The following is a 25,478-nucleotide window of genomic DNA, read 5'->3' as shown; positions in this document are numbered from 1 at the left end:
TTATTCTGACGTCACAAGAATCATGACACCATAACGTTTACAATAATACATTTACCTGCAGGTTTGTAGGACTACCGCATACACTAGTATTGTCCACAAGTAATTATAAGTATATTACATCATGCGGCCCCAACTAACTTTTAGTTCACTATGACCTGATGACGCTATTCATACAGGACGATACGATGCTAATATATCACGCAACACCTGTCGCAGTATTGATGTGTTACATCTGCAAAATAGACTTCACTGCTGAGCAACAGGATAACTTGATGTCTAGGGTTAAAATAGGGAAAGGTAGTACCTGTGGAATTGAAGGTGCAATCTGTTTTCTCCATATCGAAATAGGAGGACATAACTTGAATTCATCGAGAAGTCTGGTGTAAACGTGGAACCAGCTGTCGTCTCTATATAATTCTGGTGAGTAAAACGTCGAACGCCCGACATACACGTTCAGTGCTTGTTTGAAGATGTATGACAAACTGTAGGATTTGTGGAACAACAAGTCTTGAATGTACCTGTAACAATTAAGACTGTATCCCAGCTTGTCTACGATCAAAAGGATTTGTGTTTTGCTACTGACACAGCTTTATAGGTCAAAATGGCTGAAATGGCTGGCTGGCGGGTTTGTCAAGCTAATTTTTGTCATGTCAGTTTCCAAGTTACAGTTCCGGGAGCAGTTCTGAAACAAATCATTCCTTTAATAATTGTTCCCTGTCGATTCCCAAATTGAAACAATATGTTTACCCAGTATTTATTACATAAAATAACTTAGTGTGAATCCAACAAACAACCAACAAGTGGTATACAAATGTATGACAAAAACATCTAGGTTTACAAAACAATACAACACAATTACAATGGAGTACATTACACAATGGAGTGGTAGTACAATATTCAATGACAGTATATGATTAATTGCAATGGTGAACATCAAATATGAAATACAGTGGGGGTAGCTAAAGTCAGTGATTATATATATACATATTCACCCAGTGACGACAGCGGTCAGGCTTCCGAGATGGACCAAGACATGGGATCAGGGATGATGAGTGATCACACGAAAGCTGGTCCTGATGTAAGATACTTAAGAAGGTGTTGTCCCCTTATACACATTCTGACTAGCTACTGGATATTTCTACATAGTGCCCTTTCCAGTCGTGCAGCACCAGAACATTACGTAATGATCGACATCAGTCCATGGTATACCGGAAGTTTACATATGACACTTGAATCTAAATATAGTAAAATCCTTAAAAATTCTTACATTACATAGTGCTACATTTCTAATAGCAAATCACTGTCCAAACACAATGTCATTGACGTCTACCGAATCTCAACAGAGGGAATGTAACACAGTTGCAATCACTGTACATCAATAATGCACTGCCACATAACATACTGTATATCAATCGTATTAAATAATGTCCCTTCAATGTCAAGTCATGGAAACATAACGGGGAAAAAATGAGAAAAGAGATAAAAAATGGAAGGCAATATGGCTGCCTCAAAGAGACTTTGTCGGGCATTTTGAACGACAGATATGATATGGTTATCCAGAGACCATTTGTAGAGAGCTATATTGATTTGTAGCTTCAGAGGAGGTGATTTTGTAACACATGTAAAGTGCTAAAAATGAACTTGGAAAACATCACATCCAATATGGCTGCAAAAGTCCCAGAAGTTGCTGGCATATGATAATCCTGACAGGTGCTGCTTTTAATAGTTGTTGCAATAGCGGAAACTATGTCTTGAATTAATTAATTTTTAATGATCTGCCTCATAAGGTTCAGCATTCACGTTTTGGATGAGCATGGTATACTTAATTGTGTGCTTTTATGCACACATCTACAAGAGCGGAGTATGTTTGATATAATTCATAGAACATTAATTAACGTTTATATTGTTAAACATGTGGACGTTTTCTTCGGTTAACTGTAAATGTTAATGCCGGAATATACCCATCCTAACTCATCTACACTGCTTTTAGTGTGTCTGAAATATCTTAAACATATTATGTCCATGTTCCATATTGTTGTGTCGCTGGCCACAGTTCGCCTTGAGTAAGGGACGCTTTACTGGGACACCAGGTCGACATGTCAGCTTGACAATGTTGATATATTATCACTAAACGAGTGCTGAACAGTCAAAAGCAAATAATCAATATAGCATGCACGTATATGTCTCTGTTGACGCAGCTGGCTCCCTCCAGCATTGACAAGTGCTGATGACAAACATTTTACTAAACATGTCAGTAGGGCGTTTTCCTCCTGGTTGGCAGTTGTTAACGCTGGCCAATATCTTCCTCTCGACTTTCACAATACCTATATTTAAGCTGACATGCAATCTACATCAACATTGTCACGTCTGACTAATCGACGCCGTGACATGCGAATCAAATCGAAACTCCAAAACAGCTACACGTGGTACATCATCGATCTGTTTATTCTCAATACTGTGCAAACAACTTACTTTCTCTTTAACAGGGCATTGCAAATCTACTTTAATTACGAACATTTATCTTCTTTTGAATGAACACAATAGTACCGTTTTAGGTGTGTTTTTATCACGCCATTATATGTAACACATATAAAAAATAGTGATATTCGCCATCAACTGAATTTGAATTACATTGCGTACACAATCTCTTTTTTTTTTGGTAAGCATGTGCCTCCTTAGTTTAACATGTAATCTATTGTCATTGTTCCGGGGCGGTCGGGAAGCCTAGTGGTTAAAGCGTCGCTCGTCACGCCAAAAACGGGTTAGAATTCCGACATGGGTACAATGTGTGAAGCCCATTTCTGGTTTCCCCCGCCGTGATATTGCTGTAATATTGCCAAAACCGGCGTACAACCATACTCACTCACTCACTCATAGCAATGTTCCACATGTCCACAGGTTCACAGCCATTATATAGCTTTTCGTTGGGAACATATAACAAATACACGTAAACGAGGGTATCACATTGACGGACAAAGTGAACCCCCAATTTCTGAACTTAATTATCTACATTTGTGCCTACTGGACGTACATTTGTGCGTCGCGTAAAGCCATGTAAGTGAACGAATACATACAACAATACATCTGGACGTTATGTTACTTGATCATTCAGACGTTACATTACACCTAGTTCCACTACGCGGTCAGTTGGTAATGTCGTGATCATTCAGACATCACAACACACTTCGTTCCACTTCAACGTCGGTTGGTAATGTCGTGATCACTCAGACGACACATCACACCTGGTTCCACTTCGCTGTCGGTTGGTAATGTCGTGATAATTCAGACGTCACATCACACCTGGTTCCACTTCGCTGTCGGTTGGTAATGTCGTGATCATTCAGACGTCACATTACACCTGGTTCCACTTCGCTGTCGGTTGGTAATGTCGTGATCATTCAGACGACACATCACACCTGGTTCCACTTCGCTGTCGGTTGGTAATGCTGTGATCATTCAGACGTCACATCACACCTGGTTCCAGTACGCGGTCAGTTGGTAATGTCGTGATCATTTAGACGTCATATAACACCTAGTTTCCCCTGCTGTCGGTTGGTAATGTCGTGGACATTCAGACGTCACATCACACCTGGTTCCACTTCGCTCTCGGTTGGTAATGTTATGATCATTCAGAGGTCACATCACACATGGTTCCACTTCGGTGTCGGTTGGTAATACTGTGATCAATCAGACGTCACATCATACATGGTTCCACTTCGGTGTCGGTTGGTAATACTGTGATCAATCAGACGTCATATAACACCTAGTTTCCCCTGCTGTCGGTTGGTAATGTCGTGGACATTCAGACGTCACATCACACATGGTTCCACTTCGCTCTCGGTTGGTAATGTCGTGATCATTTAGACGTCATATAACACCTAGTTTCCCCTGCTGTCGGTTGGTAATGTCGTGGACATTCAGACGTCACATCACACCTGGTTCCACTTCGCTCTCGGTTGGTAATGTTATGATCATTCAGAGGTCACATCACACATGGTTCCACTTCGGTGTCGGTTGGTAATACTGTGATCAATCAGACGTCACATCACACCTGGTTCCACTTTGCTGTGTGTTGGTAATTCCGTGATCATTTAGACGTCACATCACACCTGGTTCCACTTCGCTGTCGGTTGGTAATGTCGTGATCATTCAGACGTCACATCATACATGGATCCACTTTGTCATCAGGTGGGAATGCTGCGATCATTCAGAGATTATATTACATCTGGTTCTGGCGAACACAGTTCTTCTACTTTACTAACCTCACCTGTCTTGGTCGTTGATACCGGCTCTGGTTCAAGATTCTCTTGTGGACTTCCCAATCTCTGATAGATTCTGCTGCTTTTTTTCTCCTTTGCCATGACCGGTCATCATGTTGTCTTTATCTTTATTTGGGTCATGACCCGTCTCTTTCGCCACGCCCAACCTGATACAACACAACAGTGAAGGTTTGCCTTCCGTATTTTCCTTACTCAGAAGCGGGAACATGGGGAAAATTGTTTTTGTTTCGCACATAAAAGTGATCTTGCCCACTGGTTTGAGCACACCATTGCTATATGTGTTAGGTACGGCATTGGACCTCTGAATTAATTGGTCTGTGGGATATACTGGCGAACACAGTTCTTCTACTTTACTAACCTCACCTGTCTTGGTCGTTGATGCTGAGTTTAATTGCCACATAAACTCGTCTCTCACTACAGAGAGCTTTACTTCCGCAAATAACTTCTTATCTGACACTGAAGTTATGATTTTATAATAATAATAATAGCTTGTGCCACGCGTCTTGCACACTTGTATATACTTCCTGTTCACTGTCCAAAGCATGCACATTTCTTTGATTCGACAATACTTCCGTGCAATGTGTTCTTCCTTCCCACACTTTCCAAAGATGCATTTTAGTTTCACGACTTTGCATCTGCCCCTCGAATGACTTGGGAAATATCCACAGTACAGACACTCTCCCCGCTGATTCATTAACTCGGTTGCTGGAGTGTGTTTGAATCGATAATTGCTTCTAACTCTGCCATTGTAACTGCTGTTTGCATTTCCTTTTATCTACACTGAACCCTGATTTGTGGTTCGTCCCCTAGTCCAGTTTAGTTGTCTCAGATAAATTCCTGCCAATGTCATAAGTTGTTTAGTGTTCATGGATGATTCATATTTTTTAATTCCCTGCAACCTTCTTCATCCCTCTGAACATGTTTAGTGTTTCATCTGCCACTATGAAAAGATATATATTTGCCTAGTCCATAGACCTGACACTTTCTCCTTTGTTTTGACACATTCTCCCCACATTTGTTCTCGCGACTTGTACACTGACACTGTTTCAATAGTACTTTAGGAGAGCGTAAATAAATTTCCCTGGTCAGTGTTGTCTATCATCTGATAAATTCAACACTGGCAATGTGGCTCTAAGCGTGGCCGTGCAGAGCAATTCATTTTTCCATTGCTCTTTTGTTGCCGGTGATTCCCAATCAAACTTGTACCCTTGCTTAAGTTTCTGCCATCCACATACCAAACAATAATCAACAAAGTATGTGATGAACACTCTCAATGCCTCTCGATCGTCAATCCCTTCTTGCATGCGGGTACGGGAAAATTAGCTGCCGCCATTTTGGTTTCATGCACTTGGTTATTATATTGCCTGTCACAATTGACCAATTTTTTTACTCACACATGTGAACGTCAATGGGTTTCCCCCACTTTCTGTACTTCAACGGCAAGTAGACGTGGATTTGACACCATGTTAACATAACCACCTCGTAACCATGATGCTTTATTCAACTTCATTCAACCTCACTTCCGATTACCCTGTTCAAATCCGTGAATGAATAGCATGAATATCCTGCAACTATTTAACCACAAAATATACATGAGAGTGTCCCAGACAAGAACTCGAAAAACCCACATGTGTACATCTTGAGCAATAAATATCTAGTGAAAATATACTTTTGCTTATTACTCTTGTTCCTTTTTAATGTATAGTTCATACTTCAAACAGTGCTTCTGACTCCATGATCAGTCATGAGTCATGGTGTAGGTCTCTCCTTCCTTTCAGCCATTTCCTAATCATATGCCATCGAATCCGATATTTACACACAACTTTCACATCAGCGTGCAACTTGACTGATCTACCTTAACCAGCTGCTTGTGGTGCATTATAATGTATCGACTGGAGGTAATCCTTTTGCATATATTGCTACTTCTGTATTTTATGATTAATTGAGATGGGAAAGAAACATTATAATTTTGGTGATTACATCATGACTATGTTTTTTTTTAATAACACCATACTTAAGCAGTACTTTATGCAAACATTCACCACAATAATGTAAACATTACCAACAAGAAAATGAAGAGCATATAGACTATAGATAAATACAAATTAATAATGGCATGATGTCGTTTGTGTCAGTATTGGCAAATATATCTATCAGCCGATGGATATCAACCAAAGCAATAAGTCTCTAAGCTTATCAAGATTCAAGAACTTATGCAAAGCTCGCAAAAATCTCGCTGTATCTACAAACACTGATACATAAAATCATCAAATTATTTTTAAAAAATAATGAAAGTGTATGTAGTTGCATACATTTTTTTCTATTGGAAGATAAACATCATTATTCTTGATGCAGTCTCCAAAAATGCCGTTTAATTTGGTAACACAATTATTTTCCAGTAATATGTAAGCGGGGGACTTGTTTACGAGCGTGAGATGGAATGGTATAAAAAGTAAATGTGAAAGCAGCGCCATCCCCACAATAGCATGTATGCAACATATCCCTCCCACAAGAAACATATAATATTATTACGATCGAGGTGGCAGTTGACGTAACGGGTATCTAACTAGATTCATCTTTGAACCCTAATGTTATACATATCTTAGCCATGTGATCTTTCTAACACATGGTTACTGCACTGCAGTTTCGTAACGGAACGCTCCATGCTTCTAGCTACCTCAATACAAAAATAGTAATGAGCACTTTCGGTTCAATAACATCACTTCCAATTCTGGAAAACATGACAAACTCAGTCAAGTTTGAAACAGAATGTTCCTCGATTTAGACAGCCTTCGTCGAGGCTGCCTTAGATTTTATGTATACCAAGTTCCATCACGTTCCGATTATCAATAATCAAGTAGTCGAGTACCTTGAGTTTAGTTCATCGAGGCATATATTTCAGAACAAAATCCCCAGGGTTATCTATGATGCATAGCAGGTAAAGACCCTCTATCATACGCGCAAAGTAGAGAAAAGTAATAATGTGAGTGAAGATAAAATGTGAGCAAACGCAGGGTTCAAGGTTTCAAAAGACAAGTTTGACCCCTCGTGTAATTTATATTACTGAATGTCTGAGTGGGCAAACGTATCAAGTTGAGATGTTCGGAAATAGTGTACCCATATACTGTAAACAGCTTTATTTCTGCGCCGTTAAAGTATTGCGAATACCACACCAAAGACAATACTGCGACGAGATATTTTGCGAGTTGCCGTTTTGAGATGACCCCTCGATTACCAGAGGGGTCACTCCGAAGCTAGTTAATCGGGGGGGGGGGGGGGGGGGGGGGGGGCTGTGAGATGTAATAGTTAACTGATGACGGTACTTATCAGGATATAAAGTACAAAGGGCGAAGTGGAGCAGGTGTTCCCTCTATAACGTTAAAGTACTGCAGGGAGTCCTCTATCCGTCTCAGAGCACAGCCAAAGTTCCACGAGACAACAGATCAGTGTATTCGCCCAAACTGCAGTAGCAACTTTTCACTGAAACCGATGGTTCACGCGTCTGTTTGAAATATCAAGGTACTTTAAAATCGAGTGGCAGTGTTGCATTAAGTACGTTTTTTTAAATATAATTGTACCACACGAGACGTTAATGATGAACGCTAGTTCGATCAGATCATATATTTGTGTTTGATTATTATCAACTACTGACTGAACTCTGGTTTGTGATTCGTACATATTGACGTCGTGGTATGTTAAACGGTTCAACAGAATGTAAAAAACAATATAATCATCATGAATAAGAGTTAAGAGGACAGGACTTCTGTCTTCCTCATAAGCAGCAACATCTCTGTGCACAGCAGGCGTAATTCATAATTTACATACCGGTTTTATTACTTTCAACACATTCAGTAATAGTATTCTCGAATCACTGGAGTTTCTGGGTCACTTGGATTGTTTACAGGCTGACGCCTGGCAGGGGTACTGCTGTGCTGGGTCAGGCAATACATGTGTGTACGCACATTGTATGAATGGTGCCTACTACCGGCAGGGCAGGGCATTCTTACCTTTTCGCGAACACCTGTTGTCATCACTGATTTCATATAACCTCCAAGACCATTTGCCCTTAACGCCAAGTGGAATCTGTTTCGTCAGAAATCTTGGCTTTTTAATCTCCACTACATGAAACGTTTATGATGAATGATCGTTGAATCAGATTATATATCTGAGTTTTGATTATTGTTCACTACAGACTGTGAACTCTGGTTTGTGATTCGTATATACTGACATTGTTGAATGTTAAACGGTTGAATATAATATACAAGGCTCACATAAGAGGTAAATTTAGTCATGGCTTTTCTCTTCCACAGCAGGTAGTATTTGAACAAGTAGCCATATCTTCAAGCCATGCTGACGCCAGGCACAGCTCTGATATTCAGTGAGTACATCATTTCAGGACAGAATTATGTTTCAAATCAATGCTTTGACTTGACGAGAGCTGTTACTGCAACAACATCAATATGTCCCATTTACCGTAATATTCCATTGGTAAAGCAACTGAAATGTTGTACGACGCACTAGATATAATGGAATGGCAATAAGTTTGTGGTAATATTTACAATTTACAGGAAAAGGATAACATTAACAAAAACATGTGCATGACTGATTTGTCACAAGGATGTGTTAAGGAAATATTGCAATCAATGATACGGTCAGTTGTAAACAATTCGTACACGTAATAGTTACTTAAATGTAAACATCAATGTACATGATGCTTTAAACATACACCATCAAGTGCAACATGCACATCAACACAGTATCACCAGTTGATAAGCAATGTTTGAATACAAGTTATGTGTTCCTTTCTAAGTTTTCAGTCATGTCTATTCATGACAGTTTCAGTATTCCTGACTCATGCAGTCGCAGCATGTGAGTGGGGCAAATATGGCGAGAATTGTGACACACGTTGCCCCCCAAACTGTCAAGTTAACCCACAAAGGAACCTCACACACTGTAACAAGGACACTGGAGAGTGCTCCGATGGCTGCATCACTGGATGGTATGATCCTCAATGTGACCAACATTGCAGCAAGAACTGTCTGGACAACGTCTGCAATCATGGGAATGGACACTGCACAAGGGGATGCAGTGGAAACCAAATAGGGGATTTCTGTGAGGTCACTGAAGGTGTGGGATGCTAACTGGTTTCACATTGTTAATTAAAAAACATGGCTTCATCAGGTGTATCTGCGATTCGCAAATATTTTGTTTGATTGGCACCACATATAAGTTAAAGGATGGCACAATAGAAATCCTGGTTTTCATGCAGTGGTTCCTCAGTGCAAACAATTGCAAACATAAGATATAAATTCAATATCACCCATCGTGTTAGAAAAAATATTTTATGTTTGTGGTTCCTCTTAGACTCTAAAGTCTGAATGATTTATTATCTCATTTGTTTGTTTATGTATAACGCCTCACTCAGCAATTCCCCAGCCATATTAGGTCTTTGATCCCAAATGGATGTGGTATGTTCCTGAATGTGTACTCATTTAAGTACATCCATACACAATCAGTTTGTATTATGTAACAAAAACAAAAGTTTAACAGTAGTTTCATTGTTACGTATTTGTCAGCCATAAGTACATATTATCTACCTATTTAATCGAACACATACATAAATTAGTATATAAATAATTATACAATATTATTACATCACAAAACGTTATAACAACATTGGAATCTAGCATAAAGAACAGCAAACTACAAGGAAAACCTCTATTTATCACAGAACCTATATCAATAAGTTGATGCCAATGTATGGTTGTATACAGGCAACGTTTTTTTTGACAGACGTCAAGGTCAAAACAGATGAAACAACAGGAGTGTCAACAGCACACGTCGCAGTGATCATCACAATCTCCCTTGTCGCCAGTATTGTTATCATCATCGTAGCCGTCGTCATAAAACGTCGACGCCAGAGGTCAGTAAAACAATATTTCATATAATCTTCTTGAAAGCGTGACTTTCATGTCTAAGATAGTATATGTGAAAGCGTAAGCAAAGGCTGCCTTGTTTAAAAGAAAATGACTCTTTGATAGTGCTAAAACTCGGGTGTAAAAATACAAATGCAAGTTATGTTTTTGTTTCAGAGAAAATACGAGTCATGATGAAATGTTATTATTACTATCGATAATTGTGACGGTAGGGTTCTAATACATGTACTCAGTTCTACTACATTTCGCAGAACAGGTTATCATTTGGAACTATCACGTACTCGAAGCCACAAGTGAAAATTTGAACAACGCCAATAACATAAGCAATATATTAAACACAGATTAAATACCCTCTATGTTTTTCAAGTGAACAAGTAATGATAATTGTTCTATCATATACGTATGACAACTATTGTTCCTGTGCAAAGTGGGCGGTCGGGTAGCCTAGTGGTTAAAGCGTTCGCTCGTCACGCCGAAGACCCGGGTTCGAATCCCGACATGGGTACAATGTGTGAAGCCCATTTTCTGGTGTCCCCCGCCGTGATATTGCTGGAATATTGCTAAAAGCGGCGTCAAACCAAACTCACTCACTCACTCCTGTGCAAAGTGGACATGAATGACATCTTGCCAGCGCTTGTTTTCTTGTTTTTTTTCCTAAAGAGCTGTTCCCATAATAGTTGAAACTTTACAGCTCTTTCAGTAAACGTCTGAATAATCTCAATGTCACGAGATTGTAAAACAATTCGAGTTTGTGGAAAAGATGGATGATATATTACTTTTTGTGACCTTTACATCAGTGGACGTATAGTGTACTTGTTATCCACTTGATTACCATGATTGTGTTTATCAAATTACTCTCAGAACTAATGATGTGTTCTTATTTATTGCAGACGAAGGTCAACCCGGAGGCCAAAAGGTAATGTAGCAAACGCCATTAGAGGGTTAGATATCTTTACACCTGGTAACTGCCACTGGGTAAATGACCCTGTGAAACACCACCATTCTGATTCCCAACTCCACATCCCGCCCTCTAGGAAACTGATCCCAAAACCTTCTGTAAACACCAGGCATCATCACTATTTGAAATTGACTCAGAAATATATTAGTAGTTGTACTTGTACAATAGCCTGCTTTTAGTGAGCCTATTTTAGTAGGATATTATGCTTATGGTTTGTTGTGTGTCTTTGGTTGATTTTGTTCACAATGGCAACAGTAGGCCTCAACTTACATCCAGCATGTACATGTATATTTCCAACTCTAGAACTGTACTCAATATGTCATTGTCCCACAATGATGGATGGAGGCTGATTTTATGCAGCGCAACAACAATCATAGTTAGCAAGATGCATTTCTGTTATCTCGTTGAGTGGCTGATGTACAGAGAAGGGTCAGGTTGGCGGTTGATGTTAGTTGTATCTCTTCGGTCCTCGTTGTAACCTACTACTGTGTAAAGGTCCGGGATATAATTTGTCTTCAGCAACACATACTTGTCGTAGAGATGATCAGCCACGCTGACTTAGAACGTAAATACCATAGTTCCCCATTTGCGGGGATTGATGCTCATGTTGTCAGTCATTAGATTGTCTGTTCCAGTCTCAACACAGACCAACATCATTTACCCCAGGGAAAACCCTCGTCCTCAGGGTCAGTCTATTCTGGAAAAGAAGATTGACAAAGAACATTACACATAAAACAAAAAAATATATGTCAGAATCAATGCTAGCATACATTAACACTTTTATTGATTCAAAAACACTATAATCCTCGTTGAATTGAGCCTATGGACATATTCCAACATTTCATTATTTGGACATTTCCACATTTGACGCATCAGGGGCCTAGCTGTTTTTCCTGTGAAAGCTTGTCAAAAAATGCTCCGGATAGTTCTGGCTTGTGGCTGGCTGGTGGTTTCCCTGTGGTTTTTATTGTGTTCTGAATAGTATGCCTTAACTTGAAAACTACTGTTACTTTAAGAATATCTGGATTTTGTGGCTAACTGTTTCAAAGTAGGGGAGGCTGATCAAATTTTAGGGTGCCGACTGTTGACGTGGATATTTCTGAGATATATTGGTGATGTTCTGTATCGTCTGTTGTACTAGTTGCTCAGGGTAGAGGTTATACTGTGAAAATACTTGCTTGAGGTGGCTTAGTTCAGAGGTTAGATGCTGCTTCGTAGAACAGATGCTGTTGCTTCGTCTCGCTAGGGTTGAACTAATTATAAAAAATCATTTGACGTCACTCTTTATTGTAATACAGAAGTTGTTCATCAAAAAATTCTTATCCTTACTAAATATGTGACTCATAACAGGCGTAACAGTTGCATTAAGCATGTTTTCAACTATCATGAAAAAGAAAGGTCCTAACAATAATAGACTGTTTAGTTTCAACAAGATCAGTAATGGTACTCTCGTGTCACTAGATTTTCTGGTTCATCGATCCCTTGAATGTCTGGTTTGTTCACAGGCTGACGTCGCCGCATGGCAGGAGTACTGCTGTGTTGCGTCAGGAAATAAATACTTACTTTTGTTATGCAATTTGTATGAATGACGGGTTCTACCGGTAGGCCAGGACATGCTCACCCTTTTTGCGAACACCTAGTGTCATGACTGATTTTCAGTGGTTCAACATCTATTTGCCCTTTACGCCAATTTGAATCTGTTTTGGCAGAAAATCTAGGCCCGATATTCCCTTCCATTGTCAATTGATGTTATATTGATGAGCCTACCCACTGACTCACCATCTGGAAACTTTTTCTCTAATTCCACTGAATCACAAAAAAAGGTTACGTTAAATCTTAAAATTATTTTTTAGATTAACTTCCTAATAATGTTATCACATGTTATGTCATCATGTGATTTTCTTTTTACCCAGCTGGTACTGACCCTGAGGATCCTGAAGGCGAGCCTTTACTGTCAAGTAGGTAACCATGACAACAGAGTGATGTTGTAACAATGACATTGTATGTATTCTCACATATTCCGTAACATTGTGAAAGGAAAACTAACATCACTACAATTTGACTTGACTTTCACCTTGTCAATGCCTTATGAAAGCTTACCTTCAGTACTGCAGTTGTATTGAGAGTGAGTGAGTGAATGTGGTTTTGTGCCGCTTTTAGCAATATTCCAGCAATATCACGGCGGGGACACCAGAAATCGGCTTCACACATTGTACCCATGTCTGGCATCCACCCCCGGTCTTCCGCGTGATGAGCGAACGCCTTAACCACGAGGCTACCCCACCGCCCCGCAGGTGTAGAGACGTAGATGATGATGGCGGTATATGTGTCATACGTTATGTAGCAGCAGTTGGGGTTACACGGAACAGCATGTTACTTGTGAACTCGTGTGTACACTAATGAGATGGTGGTTGCTGATTCCCGCCTACATTCAAGGACATTTCAAAACTGGGCGGGAAGACGCAAGTGCATTTATACGTTATTGTGCCATCAATCAGAAGTAAATGTGAATTGTTTTGAATCATTGCATTGTACATGCATTGGAGCTATGGATCAAAGAAGCTGAAAATATTTCCAACTTTGGTAGACTTTCTGGTGGTATTGCCATATTAGTTAGACAACAACTTGTTAAATATATAATATGGTCTAAAGTTTACGACAGTGGTATTTTCATGTTGTTAGATAAAACCGTATTTGAATCTAAAAAAAGGTTACTATATTCATGTGTTTATGTTCACCCTGAGTTTTCGACTTGGTACACAAACCCTTTGAGGCAACGTAAAAAGGACACACATATATTACAAAATGACCTACTTGATATTAGCACATTGTGATGAAGTTTATCTGATGATTAGGGGAGATTTGAATGCCAGAACTAGCACTGAAACTGATTGTGTATAAGATGATACCCTTGAATATCTCGAGGGGCATGATAACAGTGTATGGGGATTTCTGTTAGACAATTTCTTGACTTAACCATGCAGAGTAAGGTCCTGAGATCCCACAGTTTAACATGAATTCCCAATAGACACAATGTTCTGACTCCGAGCCGATCAGTCCTTGTTTTAGCAGGGTAACTTCTGTTAATGTCTTTTGGACGCGGACGTCTATCGAATCCTAAACCTTCCGGTCTCCGGGCAGACGCACTACCACTAGGCCACGGAGGCGGTGTCATAAAACTAAAACATGTGAAACAATGTTGTGTATGTTCTGAATGTATCTACACATGTGCTGCTGTACACTGGTGAATCTCACCTCTTTATAATAGTATACACGCATGATATATGAACGTTATATGTAGATGCATTGATTAGTAAACGAGTCCTGCTTACTACAACTCGTGCATTTCAAAGGGAATCTAACGAGCGAAATCAGCTTGCGTATTTCAAGACGTCGCTTTTGCTCATTAGATACGCGTTGAATAACATGTGTTGTAATACAAACGGCATCTAACCGGAACGAGTGTAGTGATTTATAAACATAAATTTTGCATACTATATAAATGCACTGTTAAAAAAAAAGACTGGCTTATGGACGGCTTATGGACGGCTTATGTATGACTTATAGATGGCTTGTGGATGGCTTATGGATGATTTATGGAATGCCTAAGGATTGCTAATGGAAGGATTATGGATGACTTATTGATGACTTTTGGATGGCTTATGGATGGCTTATAATTTCAAAATTCTTAGCTGATGATACAATCATATAATGTCCTGTCAAGGTGCTCCCTAAAAATAAAGTGCGGACCTTCTCCAAGATTGTTTATAAGAAACGATAAGATGCCGATTCTAAAATCATGTTCATGAAAACAGTTAAATAAACAGACATCACCAAGCTAGAAACATCTGCATTCAGTGAAAAGTCAGCTTCAAACTCAGTTCAGTGAAGGTGCCGTGCGGGAAGCCCGCGAAACGATCTCGTGACGTCACGGTGGCTGTGTGATTCCATTCGATTCCATGCGTATTTGTTCGCGAGTCCTGCTTTAGACAACTGCAAGAGCTCACGGACGTGGCCTATTCCAGTGCAATATGTCAACAACACAGTTTTTAGGTGTTTATATGCATCTCTGGTGTTTTGTAAAAAAAAACAGTAGTGTCGATCGGGATTAGATTATTAAGGAGTAGAGAAGACCTTGTAGAGTTGCACAGTTGGTGTGTAAGAATATATGATTATTTTGACCACCTACTTTATTTTCTAAGTATTGCCTTTCAGACATCCTAAAGAGGGAGACAGAACAGGTGTTTGTGGTGACGGCTCTCTACAACAAAGTGAAGGAACGTTTAGAAAAGTTCAGACACGTGACAATATCTGGTGCAGCAGGGGAAGGAAAAACATCAATGGCGCTGATGTTGGGGTCAGAATACCAAAATAAAGGATATGAACTATATTTTGTAGACGACATTTCACAATTTAAATTGAGTGTTGTAGTTCAAGACAAAGATCAGTGTTTCATATTTGATGACATATTTGGAACAGTTGGAATGTCAACGGATTCACTTCACCTCGGACAGATGTTACATCATCTCAACTTTTGCCTGGAGCAGAAGACATCTGCTGTTTCTGAAACGTTTCTAAAAAATACAAATCGTCGAAATATAAATAATGGAAAGACATTAATCATATTCACCACAAAATCATACAATCTTAAGCAGGGAATTTCACACCTGAAAGAAACATATCAGTATGTGTTTTTCAAAGGAGCTTCAGTCATTGACCTTACACAGACACAGTACACAGTGGACGAAAAGAGGCAAATGTTTCTAAAACATAAGGAAAATATGAAATATGATTGTGATTTAGAGGAAATCTGTGACATTAAGGATAACATGTTTGGCTTCCCACTGACATGCAAACTTTTCTTCATTTTCCTTAAATCTCATAAACGATACAAACAAACGCTTTGGGCGCCTTTATCATATCTCAGGAGAGAACTGGAAGTTTTACTCTCAAAAATGAACAACGAGTCAGCTGCCCTGATCCTGATGTTGCTTTGTGACGGTAAACTGAACATGCGCCAGTTGGAGATCAAGTCAAGTAATGAAGTCCTGGAGGATCATCTCTCCATAGTTTCAAGTTTTGTAAATAATTTTAACCGTGCAAAAGTTATCACCTGTGTGAGGGATTTTTTCGGCACATATTTTACCAAAGGAGACATTACCAGATTTGCCCACCCATCAATCTATGACGCCTGTGCCATTGTCCTTTACGAAATCAATCATGCTTTTGTATTGCAGCACTGCAGTATAAGATTCCTGTATGAACGTGTTCAGGCCCAAACAGCACATGCATGCGAGACTGATGAGGATAGGCATGTCATCTATTTATCGGATGCCTACAATGACATCATTGCTTCAAGACTGGCAGGGGCTGTGAGGGAGGGGAACTATCGGATGTCTATCATGCATCCTATATTGGAAAGACATGATGTAGTGGATAAGGTCCTTGCTGAACTCCAATCCTTCCTGGATGATACATCAGTGACAGATGAACATGGTAACAACATGTTTCATTATGCCTGCTACACAGGAAATATATACCTTGTACGTCAACTCATTCCTTTTTGTGACATCAACAGTAAAGGAGCAGATGGTGTCACACCAACAAGAATATCCGTGCTGCTTGGACTGGATGATTTATTTAAACTTCTTGTGTCAAACGGAGCTGATCTCACACTGACTGATGACGACAAGGACAATGTACTTCATCTGGCATGTCAAGGTGGAAATAGGTCCTTTGTAGAATATCTACTGCCATCATTTGACATTAATAGTCGGGGACAATATGGCTGGACAGCAGTGATGGGGGCAGCTCTCAGTGAAAAGAAGGATACGTTCGACCTGCTTGTGTCAAAAGGAGCTGATCTCACACTGACTGATGACGACAAGGACACTGTACTTCATCTGGCATGTCAAGGTGGAAACAGGTCCATTGTAGAACATCTACTGCCATCATTTGACATTAATTGTCGGGGACAATATGACAGAACAGCGTTAATGGTTGCAGCTATGTGTGCTCAGAAGGATGTTGTCGACCTGCTTGTGTCAAAAGGAGCTGATCTCACACTGACTGATGACCACAAGAACACGACACTTCATCTGGCATGTCAAGATGGAAACAGGTCCATTGTAGAATATCTACTGCCATCATTTGACATTAATTGTCGGGGACAATATGGCTGGACAGCAGTGATGGGGGCAGCTCTCAGTGAAAAGAAGGATACGTTCGACCTGCTTGTGTCAAAAGGAGCTGATCTCACACTGACTGATGACGACAAGGACACTGTACTTCATCTGGCATGTCAAGGTGGAAACAGGTCCATTGTAGAACATCTACTGCCATCATTTGACATTAATTGTCGGGGACAATATGACAGAACAGCGTTAATGGTTGCAGCTATGTGTGCACAGAAGGATGTTGTCGACCTGCTTGTGTCAAAAGGAGCTGATCTCACACTGACTGATGACCACAAGAACACGACACTTCATCTGGCATGTCAAGATGGAAACAGGTCCATTGTAGAACATCTACTGCCATCATTTGACATTAATTGTCGGGGACAATATGACAGAACAGCGTTAATGGTTGCAGCTATGTGTGCACAGAAGGATGTTGTCGACCTGCTTGTGTCAATAGGAGCTGATCTCACACTGACTGATGACAACAATAACACAACACTTCATCTGGCATGTCAAGGTGGAAACAGGTCCATTGTAGAACATCTACTGCCATCATTTGACATTAATTGTCGGGGACAATATGGCAGGACAGCGTTAATGGTTGCAGCTATGTGTTCACAGAAGGATGTTGTCGACTTGCTTGTGTCAATAGGAGCTGATCTCACACTGACTGATGACAACAATAACACGACACTTCATCTGGCATGTCAAGGTGGAAACAGGTCCATTGTAGAATATCTACTGCCATCATTTGACATTAATTGTCGGGGACAATATGGCTGGACAGCAGTGGTGGGGGCAGCTCTCAGTGAAAAGAAGGATACGTTCGACCTGCTTGTGTCAAAAGGAGCTGATCTCACACTGACTGATGACGACAAGGACACTGTACTTCATCTGGCATGTCAAGGTGGAAACAGGTCCATTGTAGAACATCTACTGCCATCATTTGACATTAATTGTCGGGGACAATATGACAGAACAGCGTTAATGGTTGCAGCTATGTGTGCACAGAAAGATGTTGTCGACCTGCTTGTGTCAAAAGGAGCTGATCTCACACTGACTGATGACCACAAGACCACGACACTTCATCTGGCATGTCAAGGTGGAAACAGGTCCATTGTAGAATATCTACTGCCATCATTTGACATTAATTGTCGGGGACAATATGGCTGGACAGCAGTGATGGGGGCAGCTCTCAGTGAAAAGAAGGATACGTTCGACCTGCTTGTGTCAAAAGGAGCTGATCTCACACTGACTGATGACGACAAGGACACTGTACTTCATCTGGCATGTCAAGGTGGAAACAGGTCCATTGTAGAACATCTACTGCCATCATTTGACATTAATTGTCGGGGACAATATGACAGAACAGCGTTAATGGTTGCAGCTATGTGTGCACAGAAGGATGTTGTCGACCTGCTTGTGTCAAAAGGAGCTGATCTCACACTGACTGATGACCACAAGAACACGACACTTCATCTGGCATGTCAAGGTGGAAACAGGTCCATTGTAGAACATCTACTGCCATCATTTGACATTAATTGTCGGGGACAATATGACAGAACAGCGTTAATTGTTGCAGCTATGTGTGCACAGAAGGATGTTGTCGACTTGCTGGTGTCAAAAGGAGCTGATATCGCAATGACTGATGATGACAAGAACACTGTACTTCATCTTGCATGTCAAGGTGGAAATATGTCCATTGTAGAATATCTGCTGCCATTGTTTGACATTAATATTCGGGGACAACATGGCTGGACAGCAGTGATGAAGGCAGCTGTGTGCGCAAAGAAGGATACGTTCGACCTGCTTGTGTCAAAAGGAGCTGATCTCACACTGACTGATGACGACAAGGACACTGTACTTCATCTGGCATGTCAAGGTGGAAACAGGTCCATTGTAGAATATCTACTGCCATCATTTGACATTAATTGTCGGGGACAATATGGCTGGACAGCAGTGATGGGGGCAGCTCTCAGTGAAAAGAAGGATACGTTCGACCTGCTTGTGTCAAAAGGAGCTGATCTCACACTGACTGATGACGACAAGGACACTGTACTTCATCTGGCATGTCAAGGTGGAAACAGGTCCATTGTAGAACATCTACTGCCATCATTTGACATTAATTGTCGGGGACAATATGACAGAACAGCGTTAATGGTTGCAGCTATGTGTGCACAGAAGGATGTTGTCGACCTGCTTGTGTCAAAAGGAGCTGATCTCACACTGACTGATGACCACAAGAACACGACACTTCATCTTGCATGTCAAGGTGGAAACAGGTCCATTGTAGAATATCTACTGCCATCATTTGACATTAATTGTCGGGGACAATATGGCTGGACAGCAGTGATGGGGGCAGCTCTCAGTGAAAAGAAGGATACGTTCGACCTGCTTGTGTCAAAAGGAGCTGATCTCACACTGACTGATGACGACAAGGACACTGTACTTCATCTGGCATGTCAAGGTGGAAACAGGTCCATTGTAGAACATCTACTGCCATCATTTGACATTAATTGTCGGGGACAATATGACAGAACAGCGTTAATGGTTGCAGCTATGTGTGCACAGAAGGATGTTGTCGACCTGCTTGTGTCAAAAGGAGCTGATCTCACACTGACTGATGACCACAAGAACACGACACTTCATCTTGCATGTCAAGGTGGAAACAGGTCCATTGTAGAATATCTACTGCCATCATTTGACATTAATTGTCGGGGACAATATGGCTGGACAGCAGTGATGGGGGCAGCTCTCAGTGAAAAGAAGGATACGTTCGACCTGCTTGTGTCAAAAGGAGCTGATCTCACACTGACTGATGACGACAAGGACACTGTACTTCATCTGGCATGTCAAGGTGGAAACAGGTCCATTGTAGAACATCTACTGCCATCATTTGACATTAATTGTCGGGGACAATATGACAGAACAGCGTTAATGGTTGCAGCTATGTGTGCACAGAAGGATGTTGTCGACCTGCTTGTGTCAAAAGGAGCTGATCTCACACTGACTGATGACCACAAGAACACGACACTTCATCTGGCATGTCAAGGTGGAAACAGGTCCATTGTAGAATATCTACTGCCATCATTTGACATTAATTGTCGGGGACAATATGGCTGGACAGCAGTGATGGGGGCAGCTCTCAGTGAAAAGAAGGATACGTTCGACCTGCTTGTGTCAAAAGGAGCTGATCTCACACTGACTGATGACGACAAGGACACTGTACTTCATCTGGCATGTCAAGGTGGAAACAGGTCCATTGTAGAACATCTACTGCCATCATTTGACATTAATTGTCGGGGACAATATGACAGAACAGCGTTAATGGTTGCAGCTATGTGTGCACAGAAGGATGTTGTCGACCTGCTTGTGTCAAAAGGAGCTGATCTCACACTGACTGATGACCACAAGAACACGACACTTCATCTGGCATGTCAAGATGGAAACAGGTCCATTGTAGAACATCTACTGCCATCATTTGACATTAATTGTCGGGGACAATATGACAGAACAGCGTTAATGGTTGCAGCTATGTGTGCACAGAAGGATGTTGTCGACTTGCTGGTGTCAAAAGGAGCTGATATCGCAATGACTGATGATGACAAGAACACTGTACTTCATCTTGCATGTCAAGGTGGAAATATGTCCATTGTAGAATATCTGCTGCCATTGTTTGACATTAATATTCGGGGACAACATGGCTGGACAGCAGTGATGAAGGCAGCTGTGTGCGCAAAGAAGGATACGTTCGACCTGCTTGTGTCAAAAGGAGCTGATCTCACACTGACTGATGACCACAAGAACACTGTACTTCATCTGGCATGTCAAGGTGGAAACAGGTCCATTGTAGAATATCTACTGCCATCATTTGACATTAATTGTCGGGGACAATATGGCTGGACAGCAGTGATGGGTGCAGCTCTCAGTGAAAAGAAGGATACGTTCGACCTGCTTGTGTCAAAAGGAGCTGATCTCACACTGACTGATGACGACAAGGACACTGTACTTCATCTGGCATGTCAAGGTGGAAACAGGTCCATTGTAGAACATCTACTGCCATCATTTGACATTAATTGTCGGGGACAATATGACAGAACAGCGTTAATGGTTGCAGCTATGTGTGCACAGAAGGATGTTGTCGACCTGCTTGTGTCAAAAGGAGCTGATCTCACACTGACTGATGACCACAAGAACACGACACTTCATCTGGCATGTCAAGGTGGAAACAGGTCCATTGTAGAACATCTACTGCCATCATTTGACATTAATTGTCGGGGACAATATGACAGAACAGCGTTAATGGTTGCAGCTATGTGTGCACAGAAGGATGTTGTCGACCTGCTTGTGTCAATAGGAGCTGATCTCACACTGACTGATGACAACAATAACACAACACTTCATCTGGCATGTCAAGGTGGAAACAGGTCCATTGTAGAATATCTACTGCCATCATTTGACATTAATTGTCGGGGACAATATGGCTGGACAGCAGTGATGGGGGCAGCTCTCAGTGAAAAGAAGGATACGTTCGACCTGCTTGTGTCAAAAGGAGCTGATCTCACACTGACTGATGACGACAAGGACACTGTACTTCATCTGGCATGTCAAGGTGGAAACAGGTCCATTGTAGAACATCTACTGCCATCATTTGACATTAATTGTCGGGGACAATATGACAGAACAGCGTTAATGGTTGCAGCTATGTTTGCACAGAAGGATGTTGTCGACCTGCTTGTGTCAAAAGGAGCTGATCTCACACTGACTGATGACCACAAGAACACGACACTTCATCTGGCATGTCAAGGTGGAAACAGGTCCATTGTAGAATATCTACTGCCATCATTTGACATTAATTGTCGGGGACAATATGGCTGGACAGCAGTGATGGGGGCAGCTCTCAGTGAAAAGAAGGATACGTTCGACCTGCTTGTGTCAAAAGGAGCTGATCTCACACTGACTGATGACGACAAGGACACTGTACTTCATCTGGCATGTCAAGGTGGAAACAGGTCCATTGTAGAACATCTACTGCCATCATTTGACATTAATTGTCGGGGACAATATGACAGAACAGCGTTAATGGTTGCAGCTATGTGTGCACAGAAGGATGTTGTCGACCTGCTTGTGTCAAAAGGAGCTGATCTCACACTGACTGATGACCACAAGAACACGACACTTCATCTGGCATGTCAAGATGGAAACAGGTCCATTGTAGAACATCTACTGCCATCATTTGACATTAATTGTCGGGGACAATATGACAGAACAGCGTTAATGGTTGCAGCTATGTGTGCACAGAAGGATGTTGTCGACTTGCTGGTGTCAAAAGGAGCTGATATCGCAATGACTGATGACGACAAGAACACTGTACTTCATCTTGCATGTCAAGGTGGAAATATGTCCATTGTAGAATATATGCTGCCATTGTTTGACATTAATATTCGGGGACAACATGGCTGGACAGCAGTGATGAAGGCAGCTGTGTGCGCAAAGAAGGATGTTGTCGACCTGCTTGTGTCAAAAGGAGCTGATCTTACACTGACTGATGACAACAAGGACACTGTACTTCATCTGGCATGCCAGGGAGCAAATATTCTCATTGTAGAACATCTACTGCCAATGTGTGACATCAACTGTCGGGGGTACAAAGGTTGGACACCAGTAATGAAAGGAGCTTACAGTGGGAATAAGGATACATTTGACCTCCTCCTGTCAAAGGGAGCTAACCCATCACTCACTGGTGATGATAATGAGACTTTACTCCATGCAGCCAGTGAAGGTGGAAACATTGACATTGTTAGACATGTTATTGGTGACTTTGACATCAACACTCGAGGAGGGAATGGTCACACGCCACTGATGCTAGCTGTGGGTGAAGGTTACACTGATGTAGTTGACTTCCTGGTGGACCATGGTGCTGACGTCCACATGGTGGACAATGATGGAGATTGTCTCCTCCATTTGGCTTGTGAGTTAGGAAACGTGAATATGGCGAAACACGTGAGATCATATTCTGACTTTGAATTGAGAAATAAGTTTGGTTGGACACCAGTGGCAGAAGCTGCTGTTGATGGGAATTTCGCGGTTTTCAAATACCTCAAAATTGAGGGAGCACACCTGACCCTGTTTGACAAGACGGGGGATGATCTAGCTACGCTTGCCCTTCAGGGAGGGTGCAGAGCCATCAGAGACGAGTTAGGATTTGATGTAAGTTTACGCTTCACACCATGGAATAGACTGATGAAGTCTCTGGTAAAGTCGAAAATGTACTGCCTTGAACATTATGACCAGATGAGTCCTGATCTTGTTCAGACAGACCAATATGGAGATAGTTTACTACATCTGGCCTGTCGAGGAGGCAACAGACAGTGTGTGGGGTATCTGCTCCCTTCCTATGACATCAATGTCCGAGGTCGGTACGGCTGGACACCGGTGATGATGGCGGCTGTTTGTGCCCATTATGAAGTCTTCCAGCTACTGGTGTCTCAGAAGGCAGATCTCACTCTGGCCTCGGACAGAGGAGAAGATATCCTCACTCTGGCTCGGCGGGGCAAGAACGATGGCATTGTCAAGTTCTTATTGGAGGAGTCTTGAGGAAACGTGATGAAGTTTTGAACGGCACGTGGACCATGTCAATACAAAAAAGTGAACAAATATGATCAACTGATAATCAAGACGTGTAAATTTATAAATAAACCTATGTGTTATTCTTTGATCTATTATGGACCAGTTCTATAAATAATCGTATTTTGTACATGGCATGGTATACTTCAAGACAGGTGTGCGTCATATCGTTGTTGCCTCCCTTGTGTCCTCTTGACACAGGGGGAGATGGCCCCATCTGGGATAGGAATAATTGGTTATTAATGTTTGCCTATTCTCTTGACACAGGGGGAGAGGGCCACACCTGGGATAGGAGTATGTGGTTATTAATGTTTGCAAATTCGAATTAGTAGATGCACCTCCACTGCAATAGTTATCGCAAATTTTGTCCTCGAATGTATATGTATTTTCTTTTTTAAAAAAATCGCTTTGTTTACATGTTCTAATGTATTCCTTATAATGAGTTTTGTGTATGTGTTTTCATTCACTTCAATAACGCTAACAAACAAATGAAAATTGTGTTAAACTTTACTATGTATAAACATTCAACATCCAGCAAGGAGCCGGATATAAAAACAAAAATATTTACCATATGTGTTAATGTAATATATGCATATTTTGTAAATATTTTGGTGCTCCTCCGAGGATGTTAGATTTCTGTGCAGGGTAACATATCCTGAATGTGTGCATACCAAGGTGACAGGACGAATACTAAACATTGTACTATGCTTTAGATTTGTACAGTGTATGATGTTTGATAAGTAGGGATTTGTAAGGAGAACTCATTATTAGTTTCATGTAATTTTGACACATAACTGTATATTCTGAAGTCATTGAACTGTAACCAGATGTTATCTGAAGATTTAATTTATTATTGCCTTATATGTTCTACTTACACACCAGATGATACGTTAAATTGGAGAGTTAGCTGTACAGTGTATATAACCATTATTGAGTTCCTTTTTTGCCTCAGGGAATTGTCGTTACAATTGATTGCCCCGAATTCTTTACACCCACTTGGTGTATCCCAGAAGCAAATACATCAGAACACTCTCTTTTGAATGTACAGTCTGTGCTGGAATCAAGTAGTAATAATTTGAATGATTTTCACAAATATGCCATAACAAGTATCTTTTTCGGAATCATTTGATGTGAATTGTATGTTTTAATATCTTAGACCTACTATTTTGAAGACTCTCTAGCATATATATGTATTCCCCTGTTCACAATATGTTGGATTCTGTCATTTGAAAATGTGAAACTGTTTTTGTTTGTTGTATTGATGGTGTAGCCGGTGTTTAAAACAGAATGGAGTGTCAACAAATTTCCCGACTTTCTCTGTTTATATTGACCATGGAACATAAACACTCAACCTCGTCCCAGTTGTCCACCATCAAAACTTTATGTGACATATCACATGGAATTGTATTAGTGATTAACTTCAACAACAGTGTCTGAGCCAGTACATACACATATCCTTAAAAATCCATTCTTCTAGATCTATGAGGAGTCAGCATCG

At 41.0% G+C, this 25,478-nt stretch overlaps 1 protein-coding gene across 1 annotated transcript; it reads left to right on the top strand.

Moving 5' to 3' along the window:
- The first annotated feature begins 226 nt into the window (after window positions 1–226).
- Window positions 227–23,966, top strand: LOC139460899 (uncharacterized). Its single transcript, XM_071242372.1, has 10 exons — window positions 227–420; window positions 8,591–8,658; window positions 9,117–9,407; window positions 10,074–10,207; window positions 10,468–10,472; window positions 11,107–11,132; window positions 13,088–13,132; window positions 15,390–17,480; window positions 18,066–18,650; window positions 19,041–23,966. Exons 2-10 carry the CDS (start codon window positions 8,628–8,630, stop codon window positions 23,948–23,950), a joined length of 8,118 nt encoding a protein of 2,705 aa, XP_071098473.1. The 5' UTR covers window positions 227–420; window positions 8,591–8,627; the 3' UTR covers window positions 23,951–23,966.
- The last annotated feature ends 1,512 nt before the right edge of the window (window positions 23,967–25,478 follow it).

This window comes from Haliotis cracherodii, unplaced genomic scaffold, assembly GCF_022045235.1.
Source record: "Haliotis cracherodii isolate W230 unplaced genomic scaffold, xgHalCrac1.p SCAF_14, whole genome shotgun sequence".
Lineage (NCBI taxonomy): Eukaryota > Metazoa > Mollusca > Gastropoda > Lepetellida > Haliotidae > Haliotis > Haliotis cracherodii.
This window is presented reverse-complemented; position numbering and strand designations above follow the sequence as displayed.